At 45.5% G+C, this 27,930-nt stretch overlaps 1 protein-coding gene across 2 annotated transcripts; it reads left to right on the top strand.

Annotated features, from left to right (window-relative positions):
- Positions 1 to 62: 62 nt before the first annotated feature.
- On the top strand, positions 63 to 27,691 carry LOC308140894 (LIM and SH3 domain protein 1-like). 2 transcript variants are annotated; one of them, XM_080510857.1, is made up of 7 exons: positions 63 to 354; positions 9,402 to 9,496; positions 16,627 to 16,711; positions 20,761 to 20,868; positions 23,799 to 23,871; positions 24,209 to 24,270; positions 24,388 to 27,691. In XM_080510857.1, exons 1-7 carry the CDS (start codon positions 286 to 288, stop codon positions 24,559 to 24,561), a joined length of 666 nt encoding a protein of 221 aa, XP_080366983.1. In that variant the 5' UTR covers positions 63 to 285; the 3' UTR covers positions 24,562 to 27,691. The 2 variants fall into 2 exon arrangements, with proteins under 2 accessions (XP_080366983.1, XP_080366982.1); XM_080510856.1 differs by having other exon boundaries at positions 23,799 to 23,910.
- The last annotated feature ends 239 nt before the right edge of the window (positions 27,692 to 27,930 follow it).

The following is a 27,930-nucleotide window of genomic DNA, read 5'->3' as shown; positions in this document are numbered from 1 at the left end:
GACACGCGCAGCGGAGGGAGGGAGCAGGGGGCGTCGGGAGCGCGCTTTCCGTGTCTGTTTAAGTGGACTGACAGCCAGCTGTGCGGCTACAACAACAACAACCTCCCGCGGTCGCTTTCCACACGTCCGAAAAGATCCAGCGTCGCTCCCCGGGCTCGTGCGTAATCACAGCTTTTTAACAGCCTCCGAGGCGAGGACTCGACGCCACAAAAAAAAAAAAAAACCCCGCATCGCCTTCGTGTTTTGAGCGCCAAAAGCAGCCGCGGAGCTCCGTTCCTCCCCAACATGAATCCGGCGTGTAGCAGATGTGGACGAACCGTTTACCCCACGGAAAAAGTCAACTGTCTGGACAAGGTGAGGACCGTCTCAAATTCGCCTTTATTCCTCCTCTTCTCGTTTCACCCCCGTCGGTTATAAGCGCGGAGGGACGTATTTTTCGGCCGCCTAAATCTCCCATCTTCTGGCTTTTTTTTTTTTTTTTTTGTGAATGAATCGCAGCGAACAGGTATTCCGCTAGCGGGGGGGAAGCTAACGGCTAGCTCCCGTCTGGGGACGTCAACGTGGACCACAAACTGCGCTTTATTGGGCGACAAAACAAAAAAACACACTGCCGTCATAGAAAATGCACATTTAGGTGATATTAAGTGTTGGGACTGTGGTATTTGAGTGCACCTTTGTTTATTACACGGAGCGCTCGGTGGGGGTGTCTCGGGCAGGCCTGGGCCTCGGTAGAACTGACCAGGTTTGAACCAGCGTGGCTCGCAGCCCTGCTTTCACACTCCCAAAATCATTTTTCCCCTCCAACAATAATAAAAAAACAACAACCAAAAACTGGAACAATTGCAGCCTTTTATTGATGTAATGTTACTTCCACGACGAGGATTTCCGCATCCAGCGGTGTTCGAGGCAGCGTGAACTGATTTGAACGTGTCCGTGTCGGATTCGCTCGCTAATCCCGAGTCGATTAGTCGAGCAGTCGGTGTCGTTTTCAGCCCCAGCTCGACTGTTTAATCTCAGCCAAAAGGTGGTAATCTCGTCAAATTCACCCACGGTGGCGGCGGGCGAGATGACTAATTGAAAAAAAAAAAAAAAAAAAAAGGTGGATCTGACGTCGCAGAGGCTGCACGCATTGTTCGGAGCTTCCCCTCTTCTGCTGCGAGGCGGCGACCATCATGACTTGATTATTGTTTATTGGAAAGGCCTGCGGTCGCTTACACGTTTGCAGCAACACGATGCACACGTGTGACTCTGTTAACTCACATTTACCTGGGTACCGTGTGTTGACTTGTCTTAATGGTATACAGCATTTTATATATATATATATATATATATATATTTTTTTTTTTTTTAAGGAGATGATTTGTCTAATGGACGTCTGAATGGTTATTGAGAATCGATCACTGCTTATCTGTCGGCGTTGACGGATGAGAAAGGGGCCGAAAGAGCACATCAAGCACTTTATCTGAAGTCACATCATCCCCCTGCCTGGATGCATTACTGCTCGGCTGCATGGACATGACTAATGTTCTCCTAAGGTGGTCTGGACTGGGATTGATCATATTGGTGCACAAACAGCCCAGTATTACACGTTCACATAATACACACGCCATCCCAAGTTATGCCGGGGAGTTATGAGGGGCGAGTATTGATGAGAGCCAAATTGCCACAAGTGCAGTCTGCTCTGGAGTCTGGCCTGCAGCGGACTGCATTCCAGCAGACCGAGGCGCCCATAAAACATGTTCTGTCGGAGGCCTGCTGTGGCGTCTCCCCGTTGGGAACAGGCTCAGGAGGGCAGCAACGCCGTCTTGTCTTTGCTGCCATTCCGCATCAGCGCCCAACCTTTCAGACACATCCAAAACAGCCGCCCCGTTTCCTTCTCCATGGCACATACACGTCGCCATTCTTGTTAGTGTGAAGCTGCTGAGGTTTTTTTTTTTTTTTTTTTTTTTCTTTCCCTCTCCCTCCCCTTCTTCCCCCTCCCCACTCCCATTTGTGAGGCTAGCTCAGGTGAAGGCAGGGGAGCCGAGGATTCTGCCACTGCTGCATTGGAATTCTGGGCCGCAGAAAAATCCCTTCTTCTTTTTTTTACCTGACAGTTTCTCTTTGTTGTGTCTCTGTTCGGAGCGGCTGAGCCCTCTGAGGGTTTGTTTGTCTTGTCAGCTGCATTCCAGTAAAGCAGGGCTTGGCCCAGCACAAGCAGCGGGGCGGCCCAGCACACGGAAAGACAGGAAGTGCAGTTTGGTTGAAGCTCTTGGTAACGGGGTTTTGTCTGCTTGTGCGAGTTCCTTCCCGTGCTTAAAATAACCCCCTCTGATAGCAGGGGCAGTATTGTAGGCATGTCTACCCTCGACTCAAACTTCTCGTAGTGGCTTTCGTGGTAGACAACTGTTGAATCGCCACCACTGTAATGTGTCAAGGAAGTATGTTTTTCCCCCCCAACAGCTCGCCTGCAGTCATTACCAGAACAACAGGCTTTGTCAATGATTTCCCCGCATGTCACTTGAAGATTGATATTCCTTTTGCTTGCAGGAAGTGTGTTTTTACAATCGGCCTGTGTTGAGTGGTTGGGCTTCACAGCTCCTCTCTCACACAAACACTCGTCTCTACTCGCATGTGTGTGCGCTTACTTTGTCTACACGCAGTCAGCCTTTTGCGTGCCTGAATCGCAGAGCTTGTTTCAACTTGGAGGTGTTGAAACAAAAAAAAAAACCAACCCACTGTCTCTCAGGTACTTTATGCGCATGTTCCATTGTCTCGTACGCGGGTTTTTTTGAGTAGTAAAGCTGAAATGACGTCGGCAAGCGCAATACGGCACGTCTTGTAAATATTCCAAGTAGTGGATTTGTTTTTTTTCTGGCAGCACATTTTTTAAAATTAGTTTCACACACATTGTTCCCACATCTTAAGTATGTGAGTATTAGCAGTGTCGGAACATTTTGGTTCATTTTTCAATGTCAGCAATACCAGTCTTTCACTTACCTCTCACATGGCCCGAAAGGAACTTCAGAACACCACAGCCTCACTCGCTAAATAAAGTGATAGTTTGTACTTCAAAGCTTCAAGGTTTGTTTTTATGTTTTAGTTTTGCCAAGTTGGCGGTAAAAGGTGATTATAAATGGTCAAATGTTTTTGAATTGCCTCATAAACATTGAGTTTAGCAATTACATTGCCTATGGATCTGTGTGATGTCTTTTGTAATGTCGTACGCTGTCTCTCACAGCTACAGCCATTCGATGTCCGTTCGGTCGGTTACCCAACAGTGTGATTGCTCTGTTATCCGGCTGCAGTGCAGGATTTCTGCTTAAGATGTGAGCCTCAATTGTGCCACCGCGTCTCAATCCCAGGAAATTGCTGGGAAAAAGGGGTTAAAGGGCAGGACATATCCGTCTTGTGCGGCTCTGTACAGTCTCTACTGTATGAAGGAGCTTACGTCACACACCCAATGCTTATATGCTGCATTGTGACAATGGATTGCACAATTGGAAATCTTTGAAGCTTGTTCCAGCTCAAAGTACAGTCCTTGCTTAAATGCCTCACTGTTTGCTGTTCCGTCCTACGTAAATATCATAATTATTCAAGTCCTAAGCAGCACCGCGTGGGGGGGGGGGGGTATAATGTTTAAATGCTTTCTAATAGTCTTTTATAAGCTCTTTTTGCTCGCCTCCGTGTTTTTCGGGGAAATTTGTCTCCAGCCCATGCCTATATTTAGTCAGATTATTTTAAGAACTGATTCATGTCGTCCAAATGCCACAAGAGGTGAGGAATCTTTGTATCCACCCCCAGTCGCCGCCCTGCGATGACTAACCGTCGTAAACACACATTAGTCAAAATCACCTGAGGTGTAGACTCAACACTGAGCGGGCAGGTACTTCTGCTTGTCCCGTTGTGTGAAAGCCAACCCACCATGTGCTTTGTTTTCTTCTCTGATAACGTTAAGCCTCCAGCACGGCGTACTGATGCACTGCCTTCCAACACGTTTATAGAGAGCGAGAAGAGACTGTTTTATCTCTTGAAGGACTCATTTATTTTTCTCAACAAAGCAGAAGTCTTTTGACATTTGACTTTTACTCTGTGTCAACTCTTTATGGTGCAATGCTGTTTTTGTCCTCTTTGTCATCTCATTGTATGTTATTAAGTGTGCATCAGGGCCTGAAGTGTTTTGAAAAGTTGATTGCATATTCTACTCAGTTCAGACTCCCGTCTTGTCTGTGTGCCTGTAAGAGGGCCTTGAGCTGAGCCAAAAATGAGTGGCGTCAGGTAAGCTAATTATTAATCGGCCTGTGTTAATGAGTCGGTTTCTTTTATTAGAACCAGCCAGATGTGGGCACTTTGTCTTTAGGCATGAACTGCCTTACGCGAGGGTAATCTTTTACCCTCAGAGAGAGCAGCAGCCGTTGCTCCACAGTCTGCGTCGGTGTGTGTTGTTTTTCTGTTTTATTTAGCCGCGATTAGTCAAGCTGCCACCCCAGCATTTCTTCAACCCTTCTGCCGATTCAGCCACTAAAAGCCCCGGACAAAGTTTTGTTTAGGCTGAAACTAATTGCTACAGGTTCAACCAAGACTTATGAAACATTTTATCAGGGTGGCCCACCACCATGTCCTTCAGGGTTACAAGGCTCTGAATTCCTTGGAGGCTTACTGTGCTGATTACTAGAGGAATGGACCATGCAAATTAATTTAGCACGGGTTATTGATTGTGAACATATTGTGATCATCACCTTGAAATACTAAGACATTGTCAGAAATCGTCGGGGAATCTGGGTGGAAAACAACCCGAGCTGTGACGTAACATTTCATCTCATTACTCCTCTCTCAATATGCACCTAACTAATATTTCAGACCACCAGGCCAAGAAACAACCCTAAAAAATGGTCTTCCTGTATCAACATACATAATCATAAGCATCTATTCTAATTCTTTTCAACCCATGACCACCAGAATTAAATGTTCTGAGCAAATGAAGTAAAGTCACAGAACTTTGGTTGTTGTTACTGTGTTTGTACTTTGTTAGAAATACTAGAAAGAACATCAAGAGGCCACAGTGATTCAGTAGAGCAAGAGTGTACTCGGTGTACTGTTTAAATGCACAGATTGATCTTCTGTTAGTACTTGCTTACTCTTTCATACGCCAACATAGAGAAACGTTGTTCTAGTAACACTAACTTCTGCTACTCTGATGTGTGGAAAACCTGTGAAATACTTCAACAATGTATCGCAAAGCTCTCTGCCCAACATGGCACATTATTTCATTGTTTTCCAATTCATGTTTTTTATATTATTGCCAAATATAGAACAAAAATACAAAGTACATTGTATTGTCAAATAGAAATGTATACACGTTTGGAAAATGAAAATATTTGCCGTTGATAACAAAGGGTTTTGTGTGAAAGGGCACATTATGGTTCGCAGGTCTCAATAGGCAGGCTGTTTTTAGCATTTTGAGCCAATGTTTTCCAACAGTCTGAGGTTTGTATGAGAGGACAGACTATAAATGTCTCCCTGTGTGTGTGTGTGTGTGTGTGTTTGTAGACAAGGTGTCTGAAGTTGTGTTGACCTCCGAGGGTTTTATTTGTCAAGGCTCTCTTGTATTCAGCTCTCACAGAGAGCAAGCTGTGAGGCTGACTGAGCATTTTGCTCTTGACTGGAGCCTCGGATCCTCGCTGACATGCGTACATCACACACAGAGACGTATAACCTACATACGAGGCTGTGTGCATGTACATGCTCACAGCTAAGCGTCACACACAGACAAGCATGCGTACACATGTGCCCTTGAGCTGCGCTGATGTAAAGAGAAAGAGCTGGGGGGTGGGGTGGGGGGGTTATGGAGGCTTTATTTCTAGGGCTCCATCTCTGCAGTGCCCTCATTTTCCAGCTGACTGCTAGATCCTTCCTTGGTATCCGAGACACAGGTTACTCTAGAGCTGGTCAAGGCTGAATGCTGCGTGGCCTCTGACTGACAGAAACAGATTTATGATGTTTCAAACATGTGTTGTCGTTTGTGTTTTGCATTTGCAGCTGACTTGATGGATCTCAAGTGTGGGACAAACCTAATGCATTATTGTATTAAGAAAAACAAACAAAAAAACGTGTTTCTGTTGAGTTTATTCATTGCTGTCGAACTATAGGGCATTTTAAGATGTGTCTCGAGTAAACACTCAGGACTGCCTCACATTTTTATGTACATTTGATATCTGTGGGGGAAATGCAAGCTCATTAACATTAAAATGTGAGTTTCTTTATACAAGGAAAGATGTCTGCATTGATTCAGAGCAAACGGCGTAACACACGAATGGTGGTGCATATGAATTTCAGTTTTCACGTCACACTGCAGCAGTAGATCACTTTCTCTGTCGTGTACTTGGTATATTAAGAAATGTGCACTTCTGCTCTCTCCACCCGTTATTCGTTTATCCAAATATTTGAACACCCTCAGCAGGGTGCCAGCTCCCTGACACCTGCAGGGTCACAATATTAGGTCGAGGGTGACTGAGGTTGTCCAGGTTGAATGTGGGTGAGCAGGATCGTGAAGACGTTTGAGTTCAGCAGAACAGGGACACGTTTTTGTTTACGTGAGGCTAAAGGAGGACAGAAGCAATGGTTGCTACAACTGAATCTTTTGAACAATGGAAGGAAAGCTTTGACAGGAGCAGAGGTCTGCCTCCGTCTGTCCAACGGACAAACGAAACGGTCAAGTGAAACCTCACGACCAAAGTCCACACTGAAGTCATTTGCATCGATTCATTTGTTGAGATTAAATAGTAATAGCTTACTGTGGCTGTCTGTCTGAAAACATGCTCACAAGGTTGATTGTTGACTTTCCGCTGGAGTTCTGTCTACGCTTTATATAAATAAACAGTGAATGATTTTTTTTTGTTATATACCGGTGTGTCCAACTGAATAGTGGAATTCCCCAATAAAAACGTGTATTTGGTGTATTTTGATTTATCTTACTTGTGAATAATGGCAGATGCCATTCTGCAGCTGTTGGCCTTGTGATGGAGTGGCGATTCCTGCCTTTCACCCATTGTAAGGCTGGGGTCACGTCCAGCCCCCGGGGCCTCTGCATTGGAGAAATCCTTCGACAAGATGGATGGATGGATGAATTGTATTCTCCACCTCTGAGCCTGTAAAGATCATGTGAACCCGAATGGGCATAGTTTGTGTCGTCCTTCGATCTATTTCTGACTTGTACATCTGAATTTTCGAGCGCTGTAATGCACGCTACACTGGATTGTATTACCGTTTACTAAACTCTTGGTTTTCTGTATATGCTCAAACAGGAATCATTGCTGTTTTTCTTTAATGAGAATTAACATGAAAATCTTGCTCTTCTGTGTTTGATGAGCACATTCAAATATTTATTCAGTCTGAACATAGCATCAACCTGCTGTGACCTGTGAAGTTCAAATTGACAGGTGGAGGTGGCGGACGTTGTCCAAGTAGGATGTGGGTTGGCAGGTTGGATGATGTGCATTAAAAATACAATTGGCTTCTAAGTATAGATTTATGACCGGGTCTGGGACAACAAGAAGGCCAAAGTTCACGTTACCTTTATTGACTTTCCGGTTGGTGTTATTTCATGTTACATTGGGAGAGTTTACTTCTCCTACAGTGCAAAAACAAGCGCACAAGTTTGATTGACACGTGTCTTAATATACTTTAAGGTACATGGCTATCGACTGGTAAAGGCTCAAGCTCCCTTCGCCTTAGTAAATAAAAGAATTCAGGGCTACCCTGGCCTTCGTTTACTTTTAATGCAGGTTGGATTGGCATTGCAAGATCCAGATCGACAACATTATGAGGAGATGAACAGAAGTCAAGCACGCAAAGATGGCAGCCTCCACAGCTGCACACCAGCTGAAGCTTGAGGAAATGGAATCTTCCCGCAGTATGTTGTTGTTTATAAAAGGATTTGCCATCACACTTCTCGCCAGAACAATACGGAGAGAGTGAGCAGTGGAAAGAGAAACTTGATGTGTCCATCTGCGGCTCCCTCAGGGACTGGCTGGCTGCTGTCGGGATAAGGCGTTAGCGTTCGGAGGCCTGGCCCGCCGTGTTTGGCTTTGGATCACAGCTCTGCTGAACAAAGCTGAGGCCCGCTTTCTACGCTGAGCCTCTTCTTTTGTTGTCCCGGTACAATATTGCTTGCCCAGCGAAACAAACACCCGTGTCAAACGCATACATGCACTTGCTCGTCGTCATTGCAAAACACCCTGGGTGGCCCATTACATCCAAAGAGAAAAAAAGAAAAGAGTGTTCTGAAAGCCTTCTTGGAGTCTGATTTTCTTAGATTATTCAATGATGTCTGAAATATGTTTGGCCCCATTTCCATACACAGCTCTTATCGGTGGTGCGTTTGTCTGTCCTCGGCTTCGGCAAAGCTCAACATCCAGCCGGTTTACTTCCTGCTTTATCAGAGCTGTTATACGTGCTACAACTTCACACTGCTACAACAACTGGCTGGATTTTCCTGTCCTGTAATCCCCTCCTCTTTGCCTGAGAAGCTCATGTGGAACCAAACCTATATTAGTCATGTTTTGTTTCTGTTTTCTTAAATCATTCAGGGAACGATGTTGCACTCGTGTTTATGCGGCGGACTCTTGTTTCCAAGTGTCCCCATTCTGATGTTTGTTTAGGAAGATTAGCGTGTTGTGTGTGTGGGCATGTGCAACAGAAAATGATAAAAGAGTGGGTGAAAGAATTGAGAGGCATGGCAAAGTGCCTCGGGGCCATGTTAATAAGGACTCCCTCTTTCTCTCGGCCCCTCGTCGTGTCTTTGCTCTCCTCCCATCCTTCCCTTGATGATGGCGGGAGCAGCCAGATCATTGCTTCACTCCCCGGCGGTTTCGCTCCGGCTCAGCCCCTCCGATTGCTTTCTCCATCTCCCTACTTTCATGTTTCCTCCCTCCCCTTTCAGTTTCCTCTTTGAACCCCCCTAGGCCGCAGATCAGCCCAGTGCCAGGGGAGGGAAGGAAAGGAGGCGAGTGGGAGGATGGGCGAAAGGGTGGCGAGGAAGACGACAACATGGCCTCATATGAAGAGGCGATTCAGGGATGAATAGATGGCCGTTAAGTGGACTTCAAAGCCTGCTTGTGTACAAAAGAAAAAGCCCCCAAAAAATATTCACACTTGACATCTGAGTTGGTCTATTTCTGAAGGTGTCAAAGATAAACGACTGATTTGACTCTTCCTGGTCACACTACTCGCACTAATCCTGAATAGTAACTATCCAGTTTAATAGCCAGGGAGGAAACATGAAAATAAATTAAGTCATTCACTGAGCTTTTTTTTTTTTTAATGTCTTTTTGTATATTTGTTTGTTTGAATTCCATCCCAAAATAAGAGCCTGCCCATCAGAAACAAACCAACGCCTTCCTCTTCCTCTCTCCGTCTCTCAGATTTGGCATAAAGGATGCTTCAGCTGCGAGACCTGCAAAATGACCCTGAACATGAAGAATTACAAAGGCTTCAACAAGACACCATACTGCAATGCGTAAGTCCCCGTTTTGGTGTGTTTTTTTTGTGTGTGTTTCAATGGTGGAGTTATCTCCCAGAGAGGCCGACCGTAACGTTTCATCTGTCCACCGCCTGAAACAAGACGCTCTAAATGTGTGCTGGTGTTCATGTTGGACGCCCAACGACGGCCCCTTCTTTCCCTCCTCTGCTGTTTATCTGTAACTATTCCAGCTCCTGCTCTCCTCCTCCTCCCTCAGAGAGAAGGCCTGTATGTGCTGTGGGAAAGTGCCTCCCTCCCTTCTTCTACCCACTGGGGAAGGGGGGGGGGGGGGGGGGGGGGGTATCAACAAAGGAAATTCCTTGAGTTCCTCTACAGTGACACAGGCGGACACTCTGCAAACGAGCATGTCCACTCACGCTTCATCTCTCACACACACACTATGAAGGCCCATCAGGAATCCATGGAATCCCCCCCCCCTCCCCCCACGCTGCCATTACCGATGATCATGTTCTCCTCGTCCCTGGTGTGTGGTTATGAGTTGGACAGTGATTGCATGTGGTGTGAGACTTCAGACAGAAGGTGTCGATTCATGTCCCGATGAGCTCCGTTACTAAATTTGCGTTTTATCGCTTCAGAAATAAACTGAGATAGAATAATAATTTTTATAAGAAATAATAACTTGATTCATGAGTAATCCCAGTGAGAAGTCAATGATAATGCACCTTTGTGTTCTTATTTTAATATGTAAATAATGTAGCCTTTCAGGAAGTGTTTTTTTTACTTTGTCTACAGGTGTAGAGCACAACACTTCCTGGTTTTGTTTTGTTTTTTTTGCTCTACATTGAAATTTGAACACAGTCTGAAGTCTGAAATGGAAAAAAAACAGTTTAGACTGATTAAAATTTTCTCTGACGTTAGTTTACTGGCTTTCTGTTTTCATGTTTACCTGAAACTCGCATGTGTCCAAAGTCCATGGAAGACTGACGATTATACCGAGATAACAGTCAAATATGTTAAGGTAATGCTAGATATTCTGATATTTGATCTCCAAATGTTGATTTAAAGATACAACATGGAATATAATGGGCTTCTGTATACCCATCTACATCAACAGGTTGTCCAGCGAGCACGAGTGTTTAGTCTTGCAAAACACCATTGGATGTATTGAGCACTAACGTGTCAAAACTACCATTAATTATACAAGAGGCATGACTACTGCCATCCAGTAGCACGTGATCAAAAATCTAAAACGGCACAAGACCTGAGCCATCCTTTTTAGTTTATACTACCTCGACTTTATGAAGTCCAATTCATAGGACATGTGTACTTTTCAAAAGATGAGCGCTAAATCCTCATACCCGTGCGACACGGGTTGCACGAGACTTCTTAACTTGGCGTGTTGACTGACTGTCGCCACACAAAAACGCTTCCTGTGTAATTTAATTTGTTAGGATAGACGGCGTCCTGGTTTTTCTGTCGTCGTTACAGAAACTGTGGCAATTACAGAAACGGTTTGACGGTGGAGGTACACACCCAAACAGGACGTACTCGTTCTTGCCAATTTTTGTCAAATCCAACATTCCTGTTCGTTTACTTTACAAGTTACACAACAGCTGTTTGATCCATTTTGATTGTGCGAGTTTCAGCGACCCGAGTTTCCCCTGTAAGCTACTGGAGGTGGAGCTGCAAAACCCAAGTCGAAACGCATTTATAGCGTCGTTGTAAATCAAAACGGGCCTAATGATAGTGATAAATGTACGGTTTTCTCCCGTGTAATTTGCGACGTCACAAAATTGCAGACGCGCAGAGCATTGTGTCGAGGTACTCCTGCTGAATACAGGCTGTATTCTGCAGTTAAGACTACCACTGTGTTTACTGCCTTTACCACCCAGACCTACTGAATGGGACTTTTAAGATTCCAATGGCTGCCGTTTCTCATTATCCACCTTGAGAACCCACGTTCAGCTCCGTTCATATCAAGGCTGCCGCTTCTTCTTTTCCTTTTTCCCCCTCAATTTTTGCTGCTTCCGATTTTCCCTCCTCCGGGGAGCAAGGTCCTTCAGTGTTGTTTATTATGCCTCTTGCTGTTTGTTTAAAACGGGCCTCGTTAGAGTAAACATCATCAGTGGAAGAGGAGCGTCCTGCTTCGGGAAAAAGAATCCAGTTTGCGCTCTCCTCTTATTCTGTGGGATGACCATTTTATCATTAGCGCTCTAAATTTGTCCCGAGTAATTGATATAGGCGTCGATTGCGTCTCCCCGCTTTGAGAGTCCCCTGGTGGTGGGAGATATTTGGATGGGTTTGCGCTGGCGACAGAAAGGCAGTGTTTAGACACTGGCTGAGTGAATAACTGCTAATCAATCAGGGAATCACTGTGGCGTTATGGAAACGTGTTGCAAATGTCTTGATTTATGGCCATCGACATGATTACGATGACTCATGTTAATAAATGTCCAATCAGGACAATTTGATCATTCCAGTTTGTTTGTAATTCTTGCCTCTTGGCAGCAGCTGTTGGCCTGTTGCAAACGGAACTAATGTCAAACATCAAGGCCACCGTGACTTCAAAATCAAATCATACATTAATAATATCATTACATTATGAAAACCTAATCCAGAGTTCACTTGAATAGCTTTGTTTCGCGTTCACAAAATTACATGTAAAACGGTTATCATTTCTAAAAAAAAAAAAAAAAAAAAAAAGGGAAAATCTTTAAGCTTTTATCTTGTAATTGAATGTAGAAAATATGGCACTTGAATTTAATATTAAAATGGGAAATTCAAACTGACCCTGGAAAAGCTCCTCATTAACAGTGAATATGGACAGACTCTTGCTTTCACTAGCCGACTTTTATATCGAATACTTGGAGGGAAAATGGCAAATAAGAAAAAAACCCACTGAAAGATCTGGGTGGAAAAACTGCTGTGATTCTAAAGTGTACTTTGATTTCATAAATGCAAAATAAGCGACACGTTTGGTATCTTTATGTATAAGTTGGCTAAATGCTTATAATGCAAGTCAAACGTGTTCAAGACGAAGGTCAATTGCAGACTGACTGACTTCAGCTTTACACTTTATTTGTACTGAGAACAAATAAGGAAGTGCGTGTGGTTGATTATTTTATTGCTTTGCAATAAATGTTTGTGACGGAAAGCCTGTTTATTTTTCTTTGAACTGCTGCAACATTTGTAGTGATGACGCATTCGTGAGATGAGTTGGTGAGCAAATTGTGGGTTGTACCAATGAAAATAATTGCCGGGGTTTGATGATTAAATACCGAGTACCATTTTATGAAGTACCGAGAACAAATAAGGAAGTGTGGGTGGTTGATTGTTTCTTAGTGATTGGAAAAAAAAAAGTCCTTTATTGAATATTGGCTCTTATTTTGAGCTGACTTGGTTCTGTTGCTCATCCCACAAGTGCAGGATCAGTACAAATGCAACTACACACAAATGTTAATCAAGTTGGATTTTTAATTGTATACAGTGTATAGAAAAGATGTGTGTATATATAGAGAAGGAATCCTATTTTACCAAATATAATTTTCCTTGGTTTGCCGTAAGAAGATGGATTAAAATGGAGTATCGGCTGACGCCTGTCGAATCAGCAGCTCCAGTTGATGTCCTTGACCCAGCGCTCAATTGATTACACGTTACAGGGACGCTCACCGGTTAATAGACTCTTCTAGTCCTTCGCTGCAGATACGACTGATTCTTCTTTGCCGGCTGTACTGCGTGTGCATGTGTCCTCATTCAGGTGTTATTACTGTCCACTGCTTCGTGTGTCGTCTGGGACGACGACGATGTAGGAAACCGTGAAATGTCGCCGCTTAATGATGCTTTGCAACCTCTCCAGGTCCCACAGGGTCAAGCTGGCCACACTTCCTGGTTCCATTATGCAAACAAGCGCCTCCTCTTGCACAGTAGGCAGCTTGTGTGTGTTAGTGTGTGTGTGTGTGTGTGTGCATGAGATGACGCCCACCCGCCCCCGACCGTAGCGCTTTTCCAGTTTGATCACTCCCTCTTTAGCGTGGTTGCATGTGTCACCCTCTCCCGTCTGCGACTTGTTACCCCGTCGTTCGCTCCGACAGATGAGTGTTCCTGTGACTCAGATCCTCAAATAGTCACGAGTGCAGCAGCACAGGCACACATCTGCAGCCTCGCAGATGACCTTTCACATGCTGCAGAGGTTTGTGAAGTCACATTGGAGGTGCACACACCCTCTGCCTCAGACGAGCGGGGGATTTTAGGCTCATTGATACACCCTAGAATTACTCAGGCTCCACCACAGCCCCGACACACCCTCCTCCAGAGAAGCTCTGCAGATATTAGCTTTTCAACTTTGATCAGGCAGCACATTTAGGGTTAAGTAAAAGTATATGTAGCACTTTGGCTGAAATTGCATTCTATGCATTTTACACAACTTAAAGTAGTCACCATGCATAAATGAATAAATCTGAATTAGTGGGCTGCAGATGATTTTTAGACTTTTGTATTAACTTAATAAAAGTATTTTTATTTGAGAACATGAGTCCTTATGGTTATACAACACTTGGAAATACAAACGTAAACTCAAAACTAAGCTCAGACTGACAAGAGCTCAAAGCAATGGGCTTTCAATTGATGATGGCAAGCAAACTAAACAAATGCAGAATTCCCTTCAAGTCCAAAAGAGGGGAAAAAACAATTACAATCCTAAAAATCCATAACCAGAGGCAGATTTGTCTGTATGAAAATAAACATTGCTGCCTTTTCACACTCCATACGATTTCTCTTCTTTCTTGTTGTGTTTATATTTCATGGACCGCGTAGAAAAACGATGTAAAAGAGAAGTTGCTTTGCACCAGATTTAGCCGTGGCTGGTTTCCATCTGCAGCCCGGCTTCTATTCACTGACATACCTGCCTGCACACTATGGTTGCACGAAAAATAAATCGGCATTTTATCTGCAATGTAAAAGTTTTTCTTGTTTGTTTTTAATTGGCAGATGTCATTGTTCATCCCTAAAACAAACTAAGGTTCAGCTTTTCCACCATCTCGCCATGTACAAGTGCATTCACGTCAAATGTTTGTTGGAATATTAGAAATAATACCAACTTTGTAGGACAGAAAGAAAGTCAAAGTATAAATGGAAGTATACTCCTTCTTTACATTCTTAAAACAAACCTATCCTCCAGGATCATTTGTCACTGGTGAGAAAAGGCAGCATTGTGACGGATTAGCTCTTGGTAATGTGATTGAGTTTAAACTGAGAGACAAAGTAAAGCTTTTAAAGCCTGGACAGAGACGTGTTCTCATGCTCCGAGTTCAGGATGGAACCGATGGTTCTGGATGTCTGCAGCCGCAAATGTCCCTGGTTTTTGAGTAACATCAAGAATTAAACTCGGGGTTGACTCTTCCCACAGAGAACCTCTTTTATTTGCGTCGCTTGATTAGCACACTTATCTTATCTGGTTAGAAGCCGCTACGTCTCATTGTTGCGGAAACATGATTTGGCACCATCGGTCTCCTGAACTGCTTCATCCAGACGACGTTTCCTCCAGACTAAAACTTTCCCCGTCTTGTATGGGTTTCTAAACTGCTGTAACGGTGAGTTTGACGTCACTCCATCATATCCAACGTTCAGGAAGTAAACAAAGCTGACGGAATGGAGCCGCGTCTCCAGTAGCATTTACACACTGGGGGGGTCGGAGAAGGCTCCCTAATGTTTTACCTCTGCAAACTACTGTTTTGGTGCAGAACTGGTGCCGGCTTGATTACAATTTCTTCTCCTCCTCCAGCGTTTCTATTGGCCGTCAGTGGCTGTACCTCATAACAGCGTCTGTAGTGAGAAGACGGCCATGAAACGTTCTGTGAATGTCGGGAGTTTGTCTCGTACAGGAAGTGTCTTTCATGAGACCACAGATTTTAAGCTCAAAGATATTGTCATGAATGCTTGTGTTTCACTTGTTGTATATTACAGTGCTTAAAATGCCAAATGAAGCGACTTTCTTAATCTCACTGTACCGGGTTGCACTTCCGACTGTTAAAAATTTGATTTAAGGTTTCTTCAATCTGTCAACCACAGGCCTTTATACTCCCCCTCCCCCCCCCCCCCCCCCCCCCCCCCCAACATCCTATAATCACATCTGGACGAATGCTACTTCTCTTTGTTTACCTTCATTGCCTTGGAAACGGTAAACATATTGCTTAAATGGGTTACCCAGAGGCACGGGAGAGCGTGTTCAGATTTTTGAGGTCACCCAGCCCCCCCGAGGAAGGCTGGGATCTGTAGTCCATATGAGCTTGTTAGAGAAGCTGTCAGGGCTCTTCCTCTCCTCCTGGACTTTGGCCACGCAATTCCTTTTTTTTTCTGCCTCCAGGCCTCTACTGAACTCGCGGCCATTATTAGTCGCAGGGGATACATGTGAACGTCATGCACACCGATGATGGCAGTTTAGGTGAATCGATGAGCGAGCGTGTGACTCTCAGCTTCTGGAGCCATGCCTGGTGTGCGTTTATGTTCACCCACGTTTATTTGTGTTTTGTTTCAGACAGAGCCGCCTCTCCCGGGAGGTAAGAGCTCGTGTTGGTTCTGGACCGGAAACCTTAAAAGAGAATCCCAAAATTCATTCAGAGAAGAAGGGGGGAGAAGAAAAAAAAAAAAGAAACGATTCACGTTGGCGCTCTGCTGAAGGGGGCTGCCCATGACATCATTCACACTCACCCACTGTCTGTCTGACCCCACTGCTCACTCTGTGTGCCGTTCCTCTTCCTGTTAGCCCCCACAGGCCTGTACTCATGAGTGTGTGTGTGTTGTAAGCACAGAAGGCTTGTTCCACACCTGCTATGGCTCGCCTCCAAGACCCTGCAACCTTGAGGCTCCCGTCTCTCTCTCACTCTCTCACACAGCCCCTGCCTGCACTTCCTCTCTTCCAAACTACCTTGGCTCTCACTTAGAGAGCTTTGTGTGTTCTACTGACATGGCCTTTGTCTACCGGGGCTCCTAACTCAACCTCAGGACCACCTTGAATAACAACTTGCCTCCGCTTTGTGGCCACGGGCTGCACACCGCTTGAGTTTGAATTGATTTGTCTTTAAGGTTCAGGATGGAGTGACGGCATGCGTGACGGATGGCGTTTTGTGTTTACAGAGCATTTACGGTGTCTGCTGTTCTTTGTCTTCCAGACACTACCCCAAGACAAACTTCACCGTCGTGGCTGACACTATAGAGAACCTCCGCCTCAAAAAGCAGAGCCTGGTGCAGAGTCAGGTGAGTGAAGACTCTTCCTCCACCAGCATCCGACCCAAAATCAAGATATCAAGCAGTTGTTTGGAGGCTTTTTTGATTTTTTTTTTTCTTGTTTTTTCGCAAAGAAGCTGTGCTTCTGCAGCTTCCTGAGAGTGAACACTTTTGCATTGAAACTCTTATTCTTCAACATTCACCCACGTGCTCAGAGCTTTAATACTGACCTGTGAAGTCGAGCACGAAACTGATTTGGCTTTGACGAGTACGAGACGTGAGGCCGGGTGGGTGGTGGTGGTGGTCATGCTGCAGAGAACGGAACGTAATGGGGATGAAAAAAATTAAGTAATTTCCATTAAGTAAATATAGCACTTTTTACATTTACATTAAAAAAAGGCACTGATTGGACCATGGTTCCTCTGTATTTTGGCTCATACATTTACAAAAATGACATTTGATTGAGTACATTATCTGAGCTGAGGTGTAAAGTCAGTTTTATAATAAAGAATTCAATCAGGAAAAAAAGGTTTGTTTACTAAAACTTGGTGTTCAAGTTCATGCATGAAGAATAGTGACAATAATGCATTCTCCAATCCTCAAGGTCTGATTTGTAATCACAGAGAACATTACTATGTCTTCTGAAGGAGCTAAAATTACAGAAACTCGAATATATTCCAAGATTAAAAAAAAAAACAAACTTGGCCCAAAATATCCCTCTGAACTGGGTCATGTGTTACTGCCCTAATAAAGGCTCTGCTCAATTCCAGATCTTTAAGAGCGATTTCCAGATTTAGCTGCACTCCAGGGTGACTAGGAACATTCAGAGGTGGCCCGCTCGTCTCATGTGAGGGTTTTCACTTCTCTTAATCAAGCTGGGATGAGTCGTCGTATTGAGGAGACACATGTGATCACTGAATTGACCACAGGAACGACTGTTTCAAAGCAACAGTGGCGCAAAGGTACACAGCGAGTACTGCGATCGCATTAATTTTCAACACAGACAACATGCCAGGGACCGTGACTTGACTTTTGTTCACCTCACTGCGCCGCGGTCGTGACGGCACCGTCGTGATAACATCAAACCCGGCACAGAATGAGGAAGTGAAAGAACAGAGCGTCTTTTGTGTTTTGAAGCGAGTGCGAGATGCTAATGCATTACGGACTTGAACCCGGTTCAACAATCGGAATAGCGAGTAAGTTTTAGTGTGAAATTGGAGCACAGGACTGTCAAGGCTGCATCATTTTTATATGAAGGGCCGGAGAAGACGTAATATTTGAGGAGCACAGACAATGTGGTGCAGAGAGGAGGAGGTGCATGAATGTCATTGTCAAACAGAGTGGATGAAACTGGGGATGTATATGAGATGGGGAGCGCAGGAGTGGGGGTGGCGGTCATATGGAGAGGGGGCTAACAGGGATGGAGGGCCAGATGGTGTTTTTCTCCATGGATTCTAGATCATTCTAGATCCAAACACCCCTTTCCCCCCCCTGTTTTTTGTATTATTGTTATCGCTGACCAAAAAAAATCAGGTTACACATGATGCTGTTGTATTATGATATTCTAAGGAGGCATTAGTGTAGCAAAACTATTCAACGTGTGTGGAGAGTCGTCCGTATGCATCTCGGATGAATATGAGTGAGATAGGATGTAAACATCATAAATGGTTATTGGGCTTCACTTTTCTTGCACACGACAGGAACAATGTGCACACACACACTGTTGGGGGAGACTCGGTATTCAGTCACATGGTCTGACCAGCCGGGGTTTGGAGGACGACCACCGTGCTCCACTAACTGAGCCACATCCGCCCCCAAAACATAAGTTCACTTCGACAGGAAAACAAATGGATGCAGACAGGATGTCTTCCTGGGAAAGATGTCTGAAAGGAATCTTTTGTTTACATGAAATAAGGAATAGAATGCATCTTAAGCCGCCGATTGTGCAGCCAGACAGCCCAGACTGTTACTGTCACTGTGCCTCTGTCTCGGTCTAATAAAGTTGAAGGTGCGTGTGAGAACTGCGGCCATCCAACTCGTCTCCGCCACTGTCGCCTTGTTGCTACGGGAACCCTATTGCTATGGTAGCAGGGTAGAGGTTTGTCACACCTCGTTACAAGACTTTGCATGGGGGGGGGGACGGAGGGAAACAAGACGGAGAAAAGGAGAAAAATAGAGAGTGGCGAGACTGAATTGGGTAAGAGGAGAGGGAAAGCAACGAGGCACGCACCAGCAAGAAGAGAGGAGGGAAAAAATGGAGGAGACAGGAAGGCACCAACACAGAAAAGGGAGGAGCGCATGGTGAAAAGAGGAAGAGATAAAAGTGAAATCCCCAGAGGAAGGAAAGCGAGAGGAATGCACAGAGAGAGGAGGGGAAGCTTTTAATGAGGAAGAGCAGCAACTCTGTGGTGATGACTGACTGTCGCTGGTGAAGCGGTAAAATATGAATGAATGAAAAAAGGAGCACGGGGGGGAGAGAGAGAGAGAGAGAGCGAGGGAGAGAGAGGAGTGGGTGGGGAAGGAAAGCCAAGGAATGATTGGAGGAGAAAAGTGTTTGCTTCATCCCCGAAATGCAAAGAAGATGGGCCCGAGAAATAAAACGGGGGGGGATCATGTGTTGACTGAGCGGAGCAAGAATGAAGGACAAAGAAGGGTCACATCAGTCTCCTGTCCTGTACAGTTTCCCCGTGCAGTGAGCCACACCGCTGCGTTTCTCTCTATTTCCCAGTGGTCGTCACACCCAACAAGACCTTTTGAAATCACAGCTTATCACCTTTAACACCCACACACACACACCGGTGCGATTCACGTCCATGTCATCGCGAGCCGAGCGGGGGGCGGCTCTGCAGTCTGCCGGGCAGCGCCGGGGCGATCCGTGGCCGTCTGCGGCGAGAGGCGTCTGCGGCGAGAGGCGTCGGCGGCGCAGCTTTGTTTCCTGCTAATGGACCGTGTTCTCCTCCGAGCTCCATTCATGGAGTGTTTGAAGGCTGCAGTCGCCATGGAGGCAGGAAGAGCAGCTCGGCGTGGGGAGGTGGGATTGAAACGCTTCGTGCCGAGGGAGTCGAATGAAGAGCAGCTAAACCGTGTGGCCGTGTCTTTAGCTTCATGATTAAAACATGCACCTGTTTCTCAGTTTGTTTTGTTTTTTTTCCCCTCCCCTTCCTCTGACTGTTTGCACTCAGCCACAAGGTGGCAGTGAGATCTCCAGTGCGGTTTCTGATATTTATCTCATTGTTAGGGCTGGACGCTTCCTCCAGTGCCCTTTGGGTCATAATAGGGTGGGAAGACTGGAGAAACACACACACTTTGTTGCACACTACCTCTCATTTTGACCGTATATGGTTTCCACCACGTCCTGTATGTCAGCCCTTCTCTTCCAAGCAAGCAGGAAGTGAACGTCACCTCGGAAGGCTAAAGAAATTTGACTATTTGAGGTGTAGGACTTTACCCTTGCTCTTCAGTTTAGCAGGAAGTGGTTTGTTTTGTTTTTTGTGGGGCAAATACTTTCAACCAAATATGAGTGGGTAAGAAAACCACTATTTGCATATCTTAAATCTCATTATGATCTTAATGCTTTGGAAAAATATAAATAAAAAAAATACTAAAAGTACAAAAGTACTGTAATTATTCCCTTTATTTCATTCAACATTTACACCAAGTCCAATTTATCTGCCGTTAACGTGTGTGTGTGTGTGTGTGTGTGTGTGTGTGTGTGTGTGTGTGTGTGTGTGTGTGTGTGTGTGTGTGTGTGTGTGTGTGTGTGTGTGTGTGTGTGTGTGTGTGTGTGTGTGTGTGTGTGTGTGTGTGTGTGATATAGACACACTAAACCTTAGGTCAGTAAATCAGACCAATTGTCAAACCAAGAGTAAACCCTCGCAAACTGGACAAAATATCAACTAATCACTTCTGTTTTCTGAAACGTGTACATCGTCAGAATCTGGGTCACCGCATGTATAAATAATCATTTGCGCAGAATCTCTTGCCTTTTCCTGGTTGACTCTCATAAATGGAAGTCGTTGATCTGAAATTGTTTTCTATTTTTTTTCCTTTGAACATTTTCTTGTGTGTTTGTTGTGCAGGTTCACTACAAGGAGGACTTTGAGAAGAGTAAGGGCAAAGCCTTCAGCGCCGTCGCAGACACACCGGAGATGAAAAGATTTATGAAAACGCAGATGCAAGTCAGCGACGTAAGTCTCGGCAGCCCATTCAACCGTACTCGGGTCTGCCCCCGCTGGAGGCTGGGGGTGTTGTCGTCAACCTTTTCTAATCGAACGCAAGGTGACGTCACATGACCCACTGGTTATAGAGCAGCACAAAGATGGCCCTCGGACCACCGTGTTGGTCAGTAAGCTCAAACTCTGTGGATTGTTTTCGACTCGAGCCCTCCTGTGTTCCCAAAGACAAAATCTCCCGATGCTTTCACCGTGACAGATTTAACAGGGACAGGTTGCTCTCCAAATATAGAACATCATAATGAGACGCACAACATATAGGATGAAAATAAGTGATTTAGCTGTTCAGAATTGTGCCATACTCCCCTGGTATACATGAGATGTAGAGAAACCTACTTCTCTGCAGCTTTCTTGTGGTTGTTCTGTAGGAAATCTTTAAATATTTGTGCTGTGTCAATGTCTCACATCTATAACTAAAGGTAAATGTCCTATACGTGTTTTATCCAAATGATTTTTTTCCCTCACTATTCTTACTATTGGATTTGAGAGACGCTCTGATCTGGTCAGATGATCATCACGGGGCTGACGGAGAGCCTCAAACCTCAGCTCACATCAGTCTGACACACGGGCACTTTAGTCCTCCAATTAACCCAACGTGCAAGACTTTGAACTGTGAGAAGGAAGTCACTCATGCATGGAGGGAAAATGCTCCATAAAGAATCAAACCCGTGAGAGAGCAAAGTGAAGCACCACTGCAGTGGTAGTCTTCTAAATGAAAAGATGATTGTGTATAATTTGAGTTCGGTCACCATTCTGTGTGTCGAGCCAATTGGGAGGAGCCTTGTGCCGAGCGCTGGGTCATGCTTGTATACTTTGCTTAATGCCATTGGCGTGGCTTGAAAAATGTTCTGAAAGTCGCCATAAGACACTGCCTGGACAAGGAGATTATCCGTCTTTTCATGACGTGACACTTTCCTGATACGTTTCATAATTGGCTTTACCTCTTTGATCTCAGGCCTCAAACAGCTTCACCAGATTGTGAGTAACTATAAAAATGTATTTTATGGATTGTAACTTTTTTGTCGTGCTTATTCGTGCCTCATAGGTGGTAATGGAATTCTCCTTGTGAATCGTTCTCCGTCAGCACCTGCTATCGATCCGTTATGTCTCCGCAAACGTGCGTCAGAGGTAGAAATGTTCCTGGCAGTTAGCGTTTTCCCCACTCCGATCCAGTCGGCTGTTAACGGCCTTTATTTTCACGTGAAACGCGCTCCAGCACAAATCGCGCCTTATCACACTAAAGCGGCTCTGCAGCGGCCTCACTAATGACATAATTACTGTGGAGGGTGATGGGTAATTACTGCTTTCATGTGATCGAAGATCCTGCGTGTCTGAGATCAAGGAAGAGCGTAAAGGGCAGAGGCAGAGTTATTACATATGCCTGTACGCACGCATACACAGAAACCGCCATCGGTGGGAGCGAGTGCATGGGCACGGGGTGGCGCGAAGTGTTTTTAGGCACAATGGCGAAAGGAGACGTCTGCTCGCTGCCGGCGCATCATTTACAGCCAATCACAAGGGATCCACTCCAGAATAACGCTCATCTTTGTCTCCTTTTTGTTCTTGAGCTGCGAACACACTGGGGACTCTCCACCGTCGGTGCTTTCCCTCTTTTATCAGTCCCAAACCTTCCCCCGGCTGAGAACCCCTCGCCGCTTTGAACTTTGTCGTACATTCAGATCGACTGTTGACCCCTTGAAGCACTGGCAAAGCCACGTGAACTCTGGCAACCTGGAGCAGCGAAGCTTGAGGAGTATCGGGCAAGGTCGGCACGAGCAGCCGAGACACACACACACACACACACACCATCTGTTCAACTGGCCCCTTCAAAACAAACCAGAATTATCTCCATCACTCACTCTCACTCAGCATATTGAGCTCAAGAACGGCCACAGTCTTCTCTCACTTACTGACTTCACTGTCCCGGCTCAAACACACTGTCGTCTCCAACCAGACAGTCTATCACGCCGCCGGCACACTGGGCTCTTTCAGTGTGGGTGTGAGGGGGGGGGGTGGGGGCTGAATCAGGGTTGTAAAGCTCGACCAAGGCTCAGTGAGTCAGAGTGTTATCAGCTCGGTAATGAGGGCAGCGGGTTATTTGGTGCAGTCACTCTGGTTTTGGTTTGACGAGGGCGGCCGGTGTCATGTTCCAACGCTGAATGTGTATTTGTCACGCGGGTGTGAGCGGACCGATGAGGGCCACCTGAACATTTAGCTCCGGTGATTTCTGTTTAGTCGGCAGTGACTTGCACATTCTCTCTGGGGAAAAAAACAAAACTGTTTTTTTTTTTTTTTTTACAATCCTCTCAGCTTCACAAGTGCTGTGATCAGTCAGTTGACCGTGGTCTTCCTCTTCCTGTTGAATCGAACTGGCTCATTCCACCCCTCTATTTCGTTCCTTTTTTTTTTTTTGCCCCACCTGTTCTTCCTGATGTGTCATTGTCGGTTGCTACGCAACTGTGAGCTCACACTACTTCCTGCCGCTGAGATGTCATTTCCTCTCAGCGTCAAAGCCGTTTCCCTGCCCTGCTGCCAGACAGGCACCCCACCTATTGGCGTCAGCGGCAGGAAACCAGAGGGAGACCCCTGGTGGATAGGAACAAAACTACACACACTCGCAGCTTCCTGAAACCTGAGCGTGCCGCTCTGACCGAAACCTTCAGAGGAAGTGCTGATCTCACTCCAGGCGGCGCAAACAAAACTCTGAAAAGTGAAATATATTCATGCACGTTTTAGTCTGATTTGGCCAAATGGCTACGGGTCAAACTGCATAAAGGATGAACAGAAGGAACGTACAGGTTTCGTGACACCCCCAGCCGTCCTCGGTAATCCCAAACGATCCACCACGTTTTCAGATGCAACCTAATGCAGTTTGTTTATTGCAGATTCAATACCAACAGAAGACCAAGTCTCATCCTTCTGAAGCCCACCTCATCAATCCGGGCCCATCGAGCCAAGGTATCCACCCATACTCTGCACTTCAACCCGTCCACACAGGTGTTCTATATGATCCTTTTTGAAACCTTAAATACTTGAGCTGAAAGTATACTCTGGCTACTTATCGGGTAATCAAGTTGTAGATTAGCAGGAACGACGTGTGTCGGCACACGAAAGGAAACAATGGGCAGCAAGAGGAAAAGCTACAGTTTGAGTTTTGCGCGCCTGACGTGGCCCCTTTTGATGTCGCGTAGCGAGGAGCTCAAACGCGTCCCGACTCGGTGCGTTTGTGAAGCGTTGTTCTGGAGAGCTGAATTGACCAACTGATTCTATTTTTCCTCTCTCTTCACCACATCAGCGCCTCCGGAGAAGAATCCCACTCCTGAGCCGATGCCCCAGCCGGTTCCTCCACCCAGCGGGGTAAGCTGCCGAAACCTCCTCTCATCCGGAATACTCTTCTTATTTTCTGTCATGAATATAAACTAACTGCCGTTAGATTTCTAACTGGGAGTCCTTCCCGCCGCGTGTGGTTGACAGAAGCGGTACCGGGCGGTGTACGACTACAACGCCGCCGACGACGACGAGGTGTCCTTCCTGGACGGGGACGTGATCATCGACGTGCACCAGATCGACGAGGGCTGGATGTACGGCCGCGTGGAGCGCACCGGCATGGGCGGCATGCTGCCCGCCAACTACGTGGAGGCCATCTGAGTGGGAGGGAAAGACGCAGAAGAAGAAGAAAAGAAGAGGTAGATAAAGGGAGGGAAAGAAGGAAAGGAAAAGCCCAGTGCCATCTCATCTTAACGCCGCTTTCTCTTAATTTTATTCTTGTTCTCCGATCTGTCCTGTGAGACCCTGACCCCGCCCCCCCGCCCGCCCCCCCCCTCCTTCTTTGTGCACCCCTGCTCTGCTCTCACCGTTCGCCAAACACAGACACCTCTATGTCCGGCTCCGTCTGTGCTGACGTCCGTCTCCGTCTGTCCGTCTTCTCGTCACCGCCGCACGCCGGAAAAGTCTCATGAGATCAACGCGTAGCTCGCCGCCGCGTCGCACAGCTCCATCCTAGCTTTTAGCACTTTGCGACACATGAGAAAAACTAACTGCTTCAGGATATAAAAAAAAAAAAGAAAAATGGAAGAAAAAAAAAGAGGGGAAAAAAAATCATTCCACATGTTGTGTGTGTTTGTCTTTAATTTAGCAGCTTGGATCTTTGGCCAGACTGGAAATACAGTGTTAAATCTCAGACATAAGCAGATATAAGCTTATCTTTTCAACTTGCGTACATTCCTTTAACCTCTCGCCCTGTCGCACCAATCAGCCAGCTATCAGTCTTAACAGAGTGGTCGTTTTTAATATATTTATGGGAGGATCGGGCGTCTCGTGGTAACTTAGTGAAACTGGAATCGTAGCCTAACCGAAGAGCACCTCCTCATCATCGCCTTTTCTCGGGCAGCTCGGCTCCAGGAGGAATCAGGGACGAGTTAGGGGACATTATCAGTCTTACCTGTTACAGCCACACACTGAATACTCCCCTCTCAGTTGGTGTATGCGTGTGCGTGCGCGTGTGTGTACAGTTCACACACCCTCAGTGATGCGTCTGCAGCCTGAATGCCTTCAGCCCAGAGAGAAGAAAGAAAGAAATGGTGACGGAGGTTAAACCCGGAGGGAACAGTAACCGCTTCCATCCCCCCCTTTGCTACAAAATCATTACAGAAAACACATTTATAAAAAGAGAAGGCCAAGCACAACTCTATATTGTAAATTTCTTCTTTGATTTTAAATGTATTCCACCGCGTTTGTGAGAAAACATTCCAGTCTTTATTTTCTTTTTTTTTTTTTTTCATTTAAATATGAGAGAAACTGTTGAATCTTTGCTCGTGGTAAATGTTGTCATTTTCTCATGCTTTTCTTCCACCGGTTTCCTTGTTGTTATAAAATGATTACGTTCAAAAAGGAAGAAAAGAAAAAAGAAAAAAAAAAAGTCAGTGTATTGAAATTAATCAACCAGCAACCTAATTGGCGAAAAACTAAAAACTGAATTGGCGTAGAGACTGATGGTAGTGGATCAGCAGTGGGATTGACCAACTCGCAGTTTCAGGTCCGACTATTTCTCACTGCTTGTTGTCGGAGGCCGCCTCTGATCAGTGGACCCCCCCCCCCGTTCTGTTCGTCACTCTGCAGCATTCCGAAGGCAACTTTTATCACAACGCCCATGAACGTGAGGCCTGTCGACTGAACGCCCCCCCCCCCCCCCAATCTGGCAGGTAGATCCCACATCGTGCGACTTAAAAACCAGTAGTGAGCAGCATCGGCAGTGTTCAGAAGGTGTCGGTCGCTATGTGGGTTCATACACAAAGCCAAAAAAGCATTTATGTTGCTGCTTATCACACGGAAACGCAGAATCGTTCTTCCCTCTGTTGATCCGGGAGAGAAAGTCTTGACTAATGATAAATTCTGTGTAAATAATGTCTCTGAACGACCCCCCTCCCCCCTTTTCTCTCCATATTCTCCTCCGTCGCAGACGTGAGCGGCCGGTGCGAGACGTTGTCAGCTTTATTGAATGAACTGATGCTGTCACGATGTAGCTAGATGACATTGTACAATTGTATATGTATCCTAAAGGTAAGTTAGGAAAAGAGATTTTACAGGTCATGGTGCTCTGGGAAGTGGCTTGCCCGCAGATTGAAGTTCAAAAAAAAAAAAAAAAAAAAAAAAAAATAGTTGGTCAATACTTTTTGTGAATGTGGGGATGTTGATGTGATTTTAAAGGTTTGGCTCGTTGGTTGGATGGAGGAAGAAACAATAGAATTTGGAGGTTGTAGATGGACGAAAGACAGGTCACTGAATCGGAAATTAAAAACCTCAAACTGCTTCTTTAGCTCGCCAAAACAGACCCATTGAACACACTGTACAGTATATTTCAAATTTCTTTTTTGCATCAACTTCGACTGGACAACGGGAAAAGAGTATTTTACGAAAACGGATGCTCGATGGTGAAAGCCGACCTCGGAGGTGTGTGTGTGTGTGTGTGTGTGTGTGGAGTAAAGAGATTGTTGTTCCTGGCTCATGATGATGATGACGATTGCTAACGTTTTTGATTTAACTGCAGAGCTACTCACACCGGGAGCCTCCGTCAGGTTGCACTCGATCCCAACCAAGTGGTGGTGTGCGTTAAGAGGAGGCGAAAGGAGAAATGGCAGCCTCTGTTTGAAGTGTGGCTCTGGGTGGGTGTGTTGACTCGGTGATGATGCGAGTGTGAGGGGCCGGAGGGAGGGGAGTGTTTGACAGCGGCGTATTCGCCCCCCTCCCTCCCGGAAAGGCAGGGCAAGTTGTTTGTCTGACCTGGGAATTAGTGGGCAAGTTAACCTCATTGGGCCAAATATCGCTCGTCTGCTCCGGCGTCACTACTGAACCGTACCGTCGTATCATAACCTCGCTTCCTCGCTCGGTCTCTGTATCTGATCCATCCGCCCGCCGCGCCTCCCTTCCTCCCTTCAGCCGTCATCGTCAAGCTGCCGTGCTTCTGATGAACCATTCCCCGCTTCTATGAAATATTCTGTAGACTTTGCAGAGTCTAATCATGTAATCCACCAATGCAAGTTTTAGCATTCAGACCAATTTTGTGCATTCCATCTTAAATCTTTCCGTTTTTGTTATTTTGTTGTTTTTAATGGAAAATAAAGTAAAGATACCATATGCATATTGACCTACACTTGTATTCCAATCTCAGAATACCTACTCGGATTAAGGACCTGATATCATCTCTTGTTGCCCTGTTACAGCACTTCAAATTGTACTTATGATTCTGCAGACTCAATAAAATGTCTTTTTTTTTCTCAGACTGCCGTTTCTGTTTGTCTACACAGGGTTGGAGGATGAACGTCTTCCAGCTCGTCTTTTAGTTTCTCTGACACCCACAAATTGACCTCTTGTCATGTAAATTGTGTGAAATGTGAATATAATGCAGTATAAATATCAATACCATGACTTCAATATAATGGCAAATATTCATGGTTAACTCTCCACTTATTTTATTGTGTTTTTAATGAACTTTTGAGGCAATAATGCTCCAAAGCACAA

Source organism: Blennius ocellaris (assembly GCF_963422515.1).
Source record: "Blennius ocellaris genome assembly, chromosome: 16".
Taxonomy (NCBI): domain Eukaryota; kingdom Metazoa; phylum Chordata; class Actinopteri; order Blenniiformes; family Blenniidae; genus Blennius; species Blennius ocellaris.
This window is presented reverse-complemented; position numbering and strand designations above follow the sequence as displayed.

Coding starts and splice junctions, on each gene's coding strand:
- LOC308140894 (XM_080510856.1), top strand. CDS start 286: ATGAATCCGGCGTGTAGCAGATGTGGACGAACCGTTTACCCCACGGAA. Junction 20,869..23,798: donor CGCAGATGCAAGTCAGCGAC/GTAAGTCTCGGC, acceptor TGTTTATTGCAG/ATTCAATACCAACAGAAGAC. Junction 23,911..24,208: donor ACTTCAACCCGTCCACACAG/GTGTTCTATATG, acceptor TCACCACATCAG/CGCCTCCGGAGAAGAATCCC.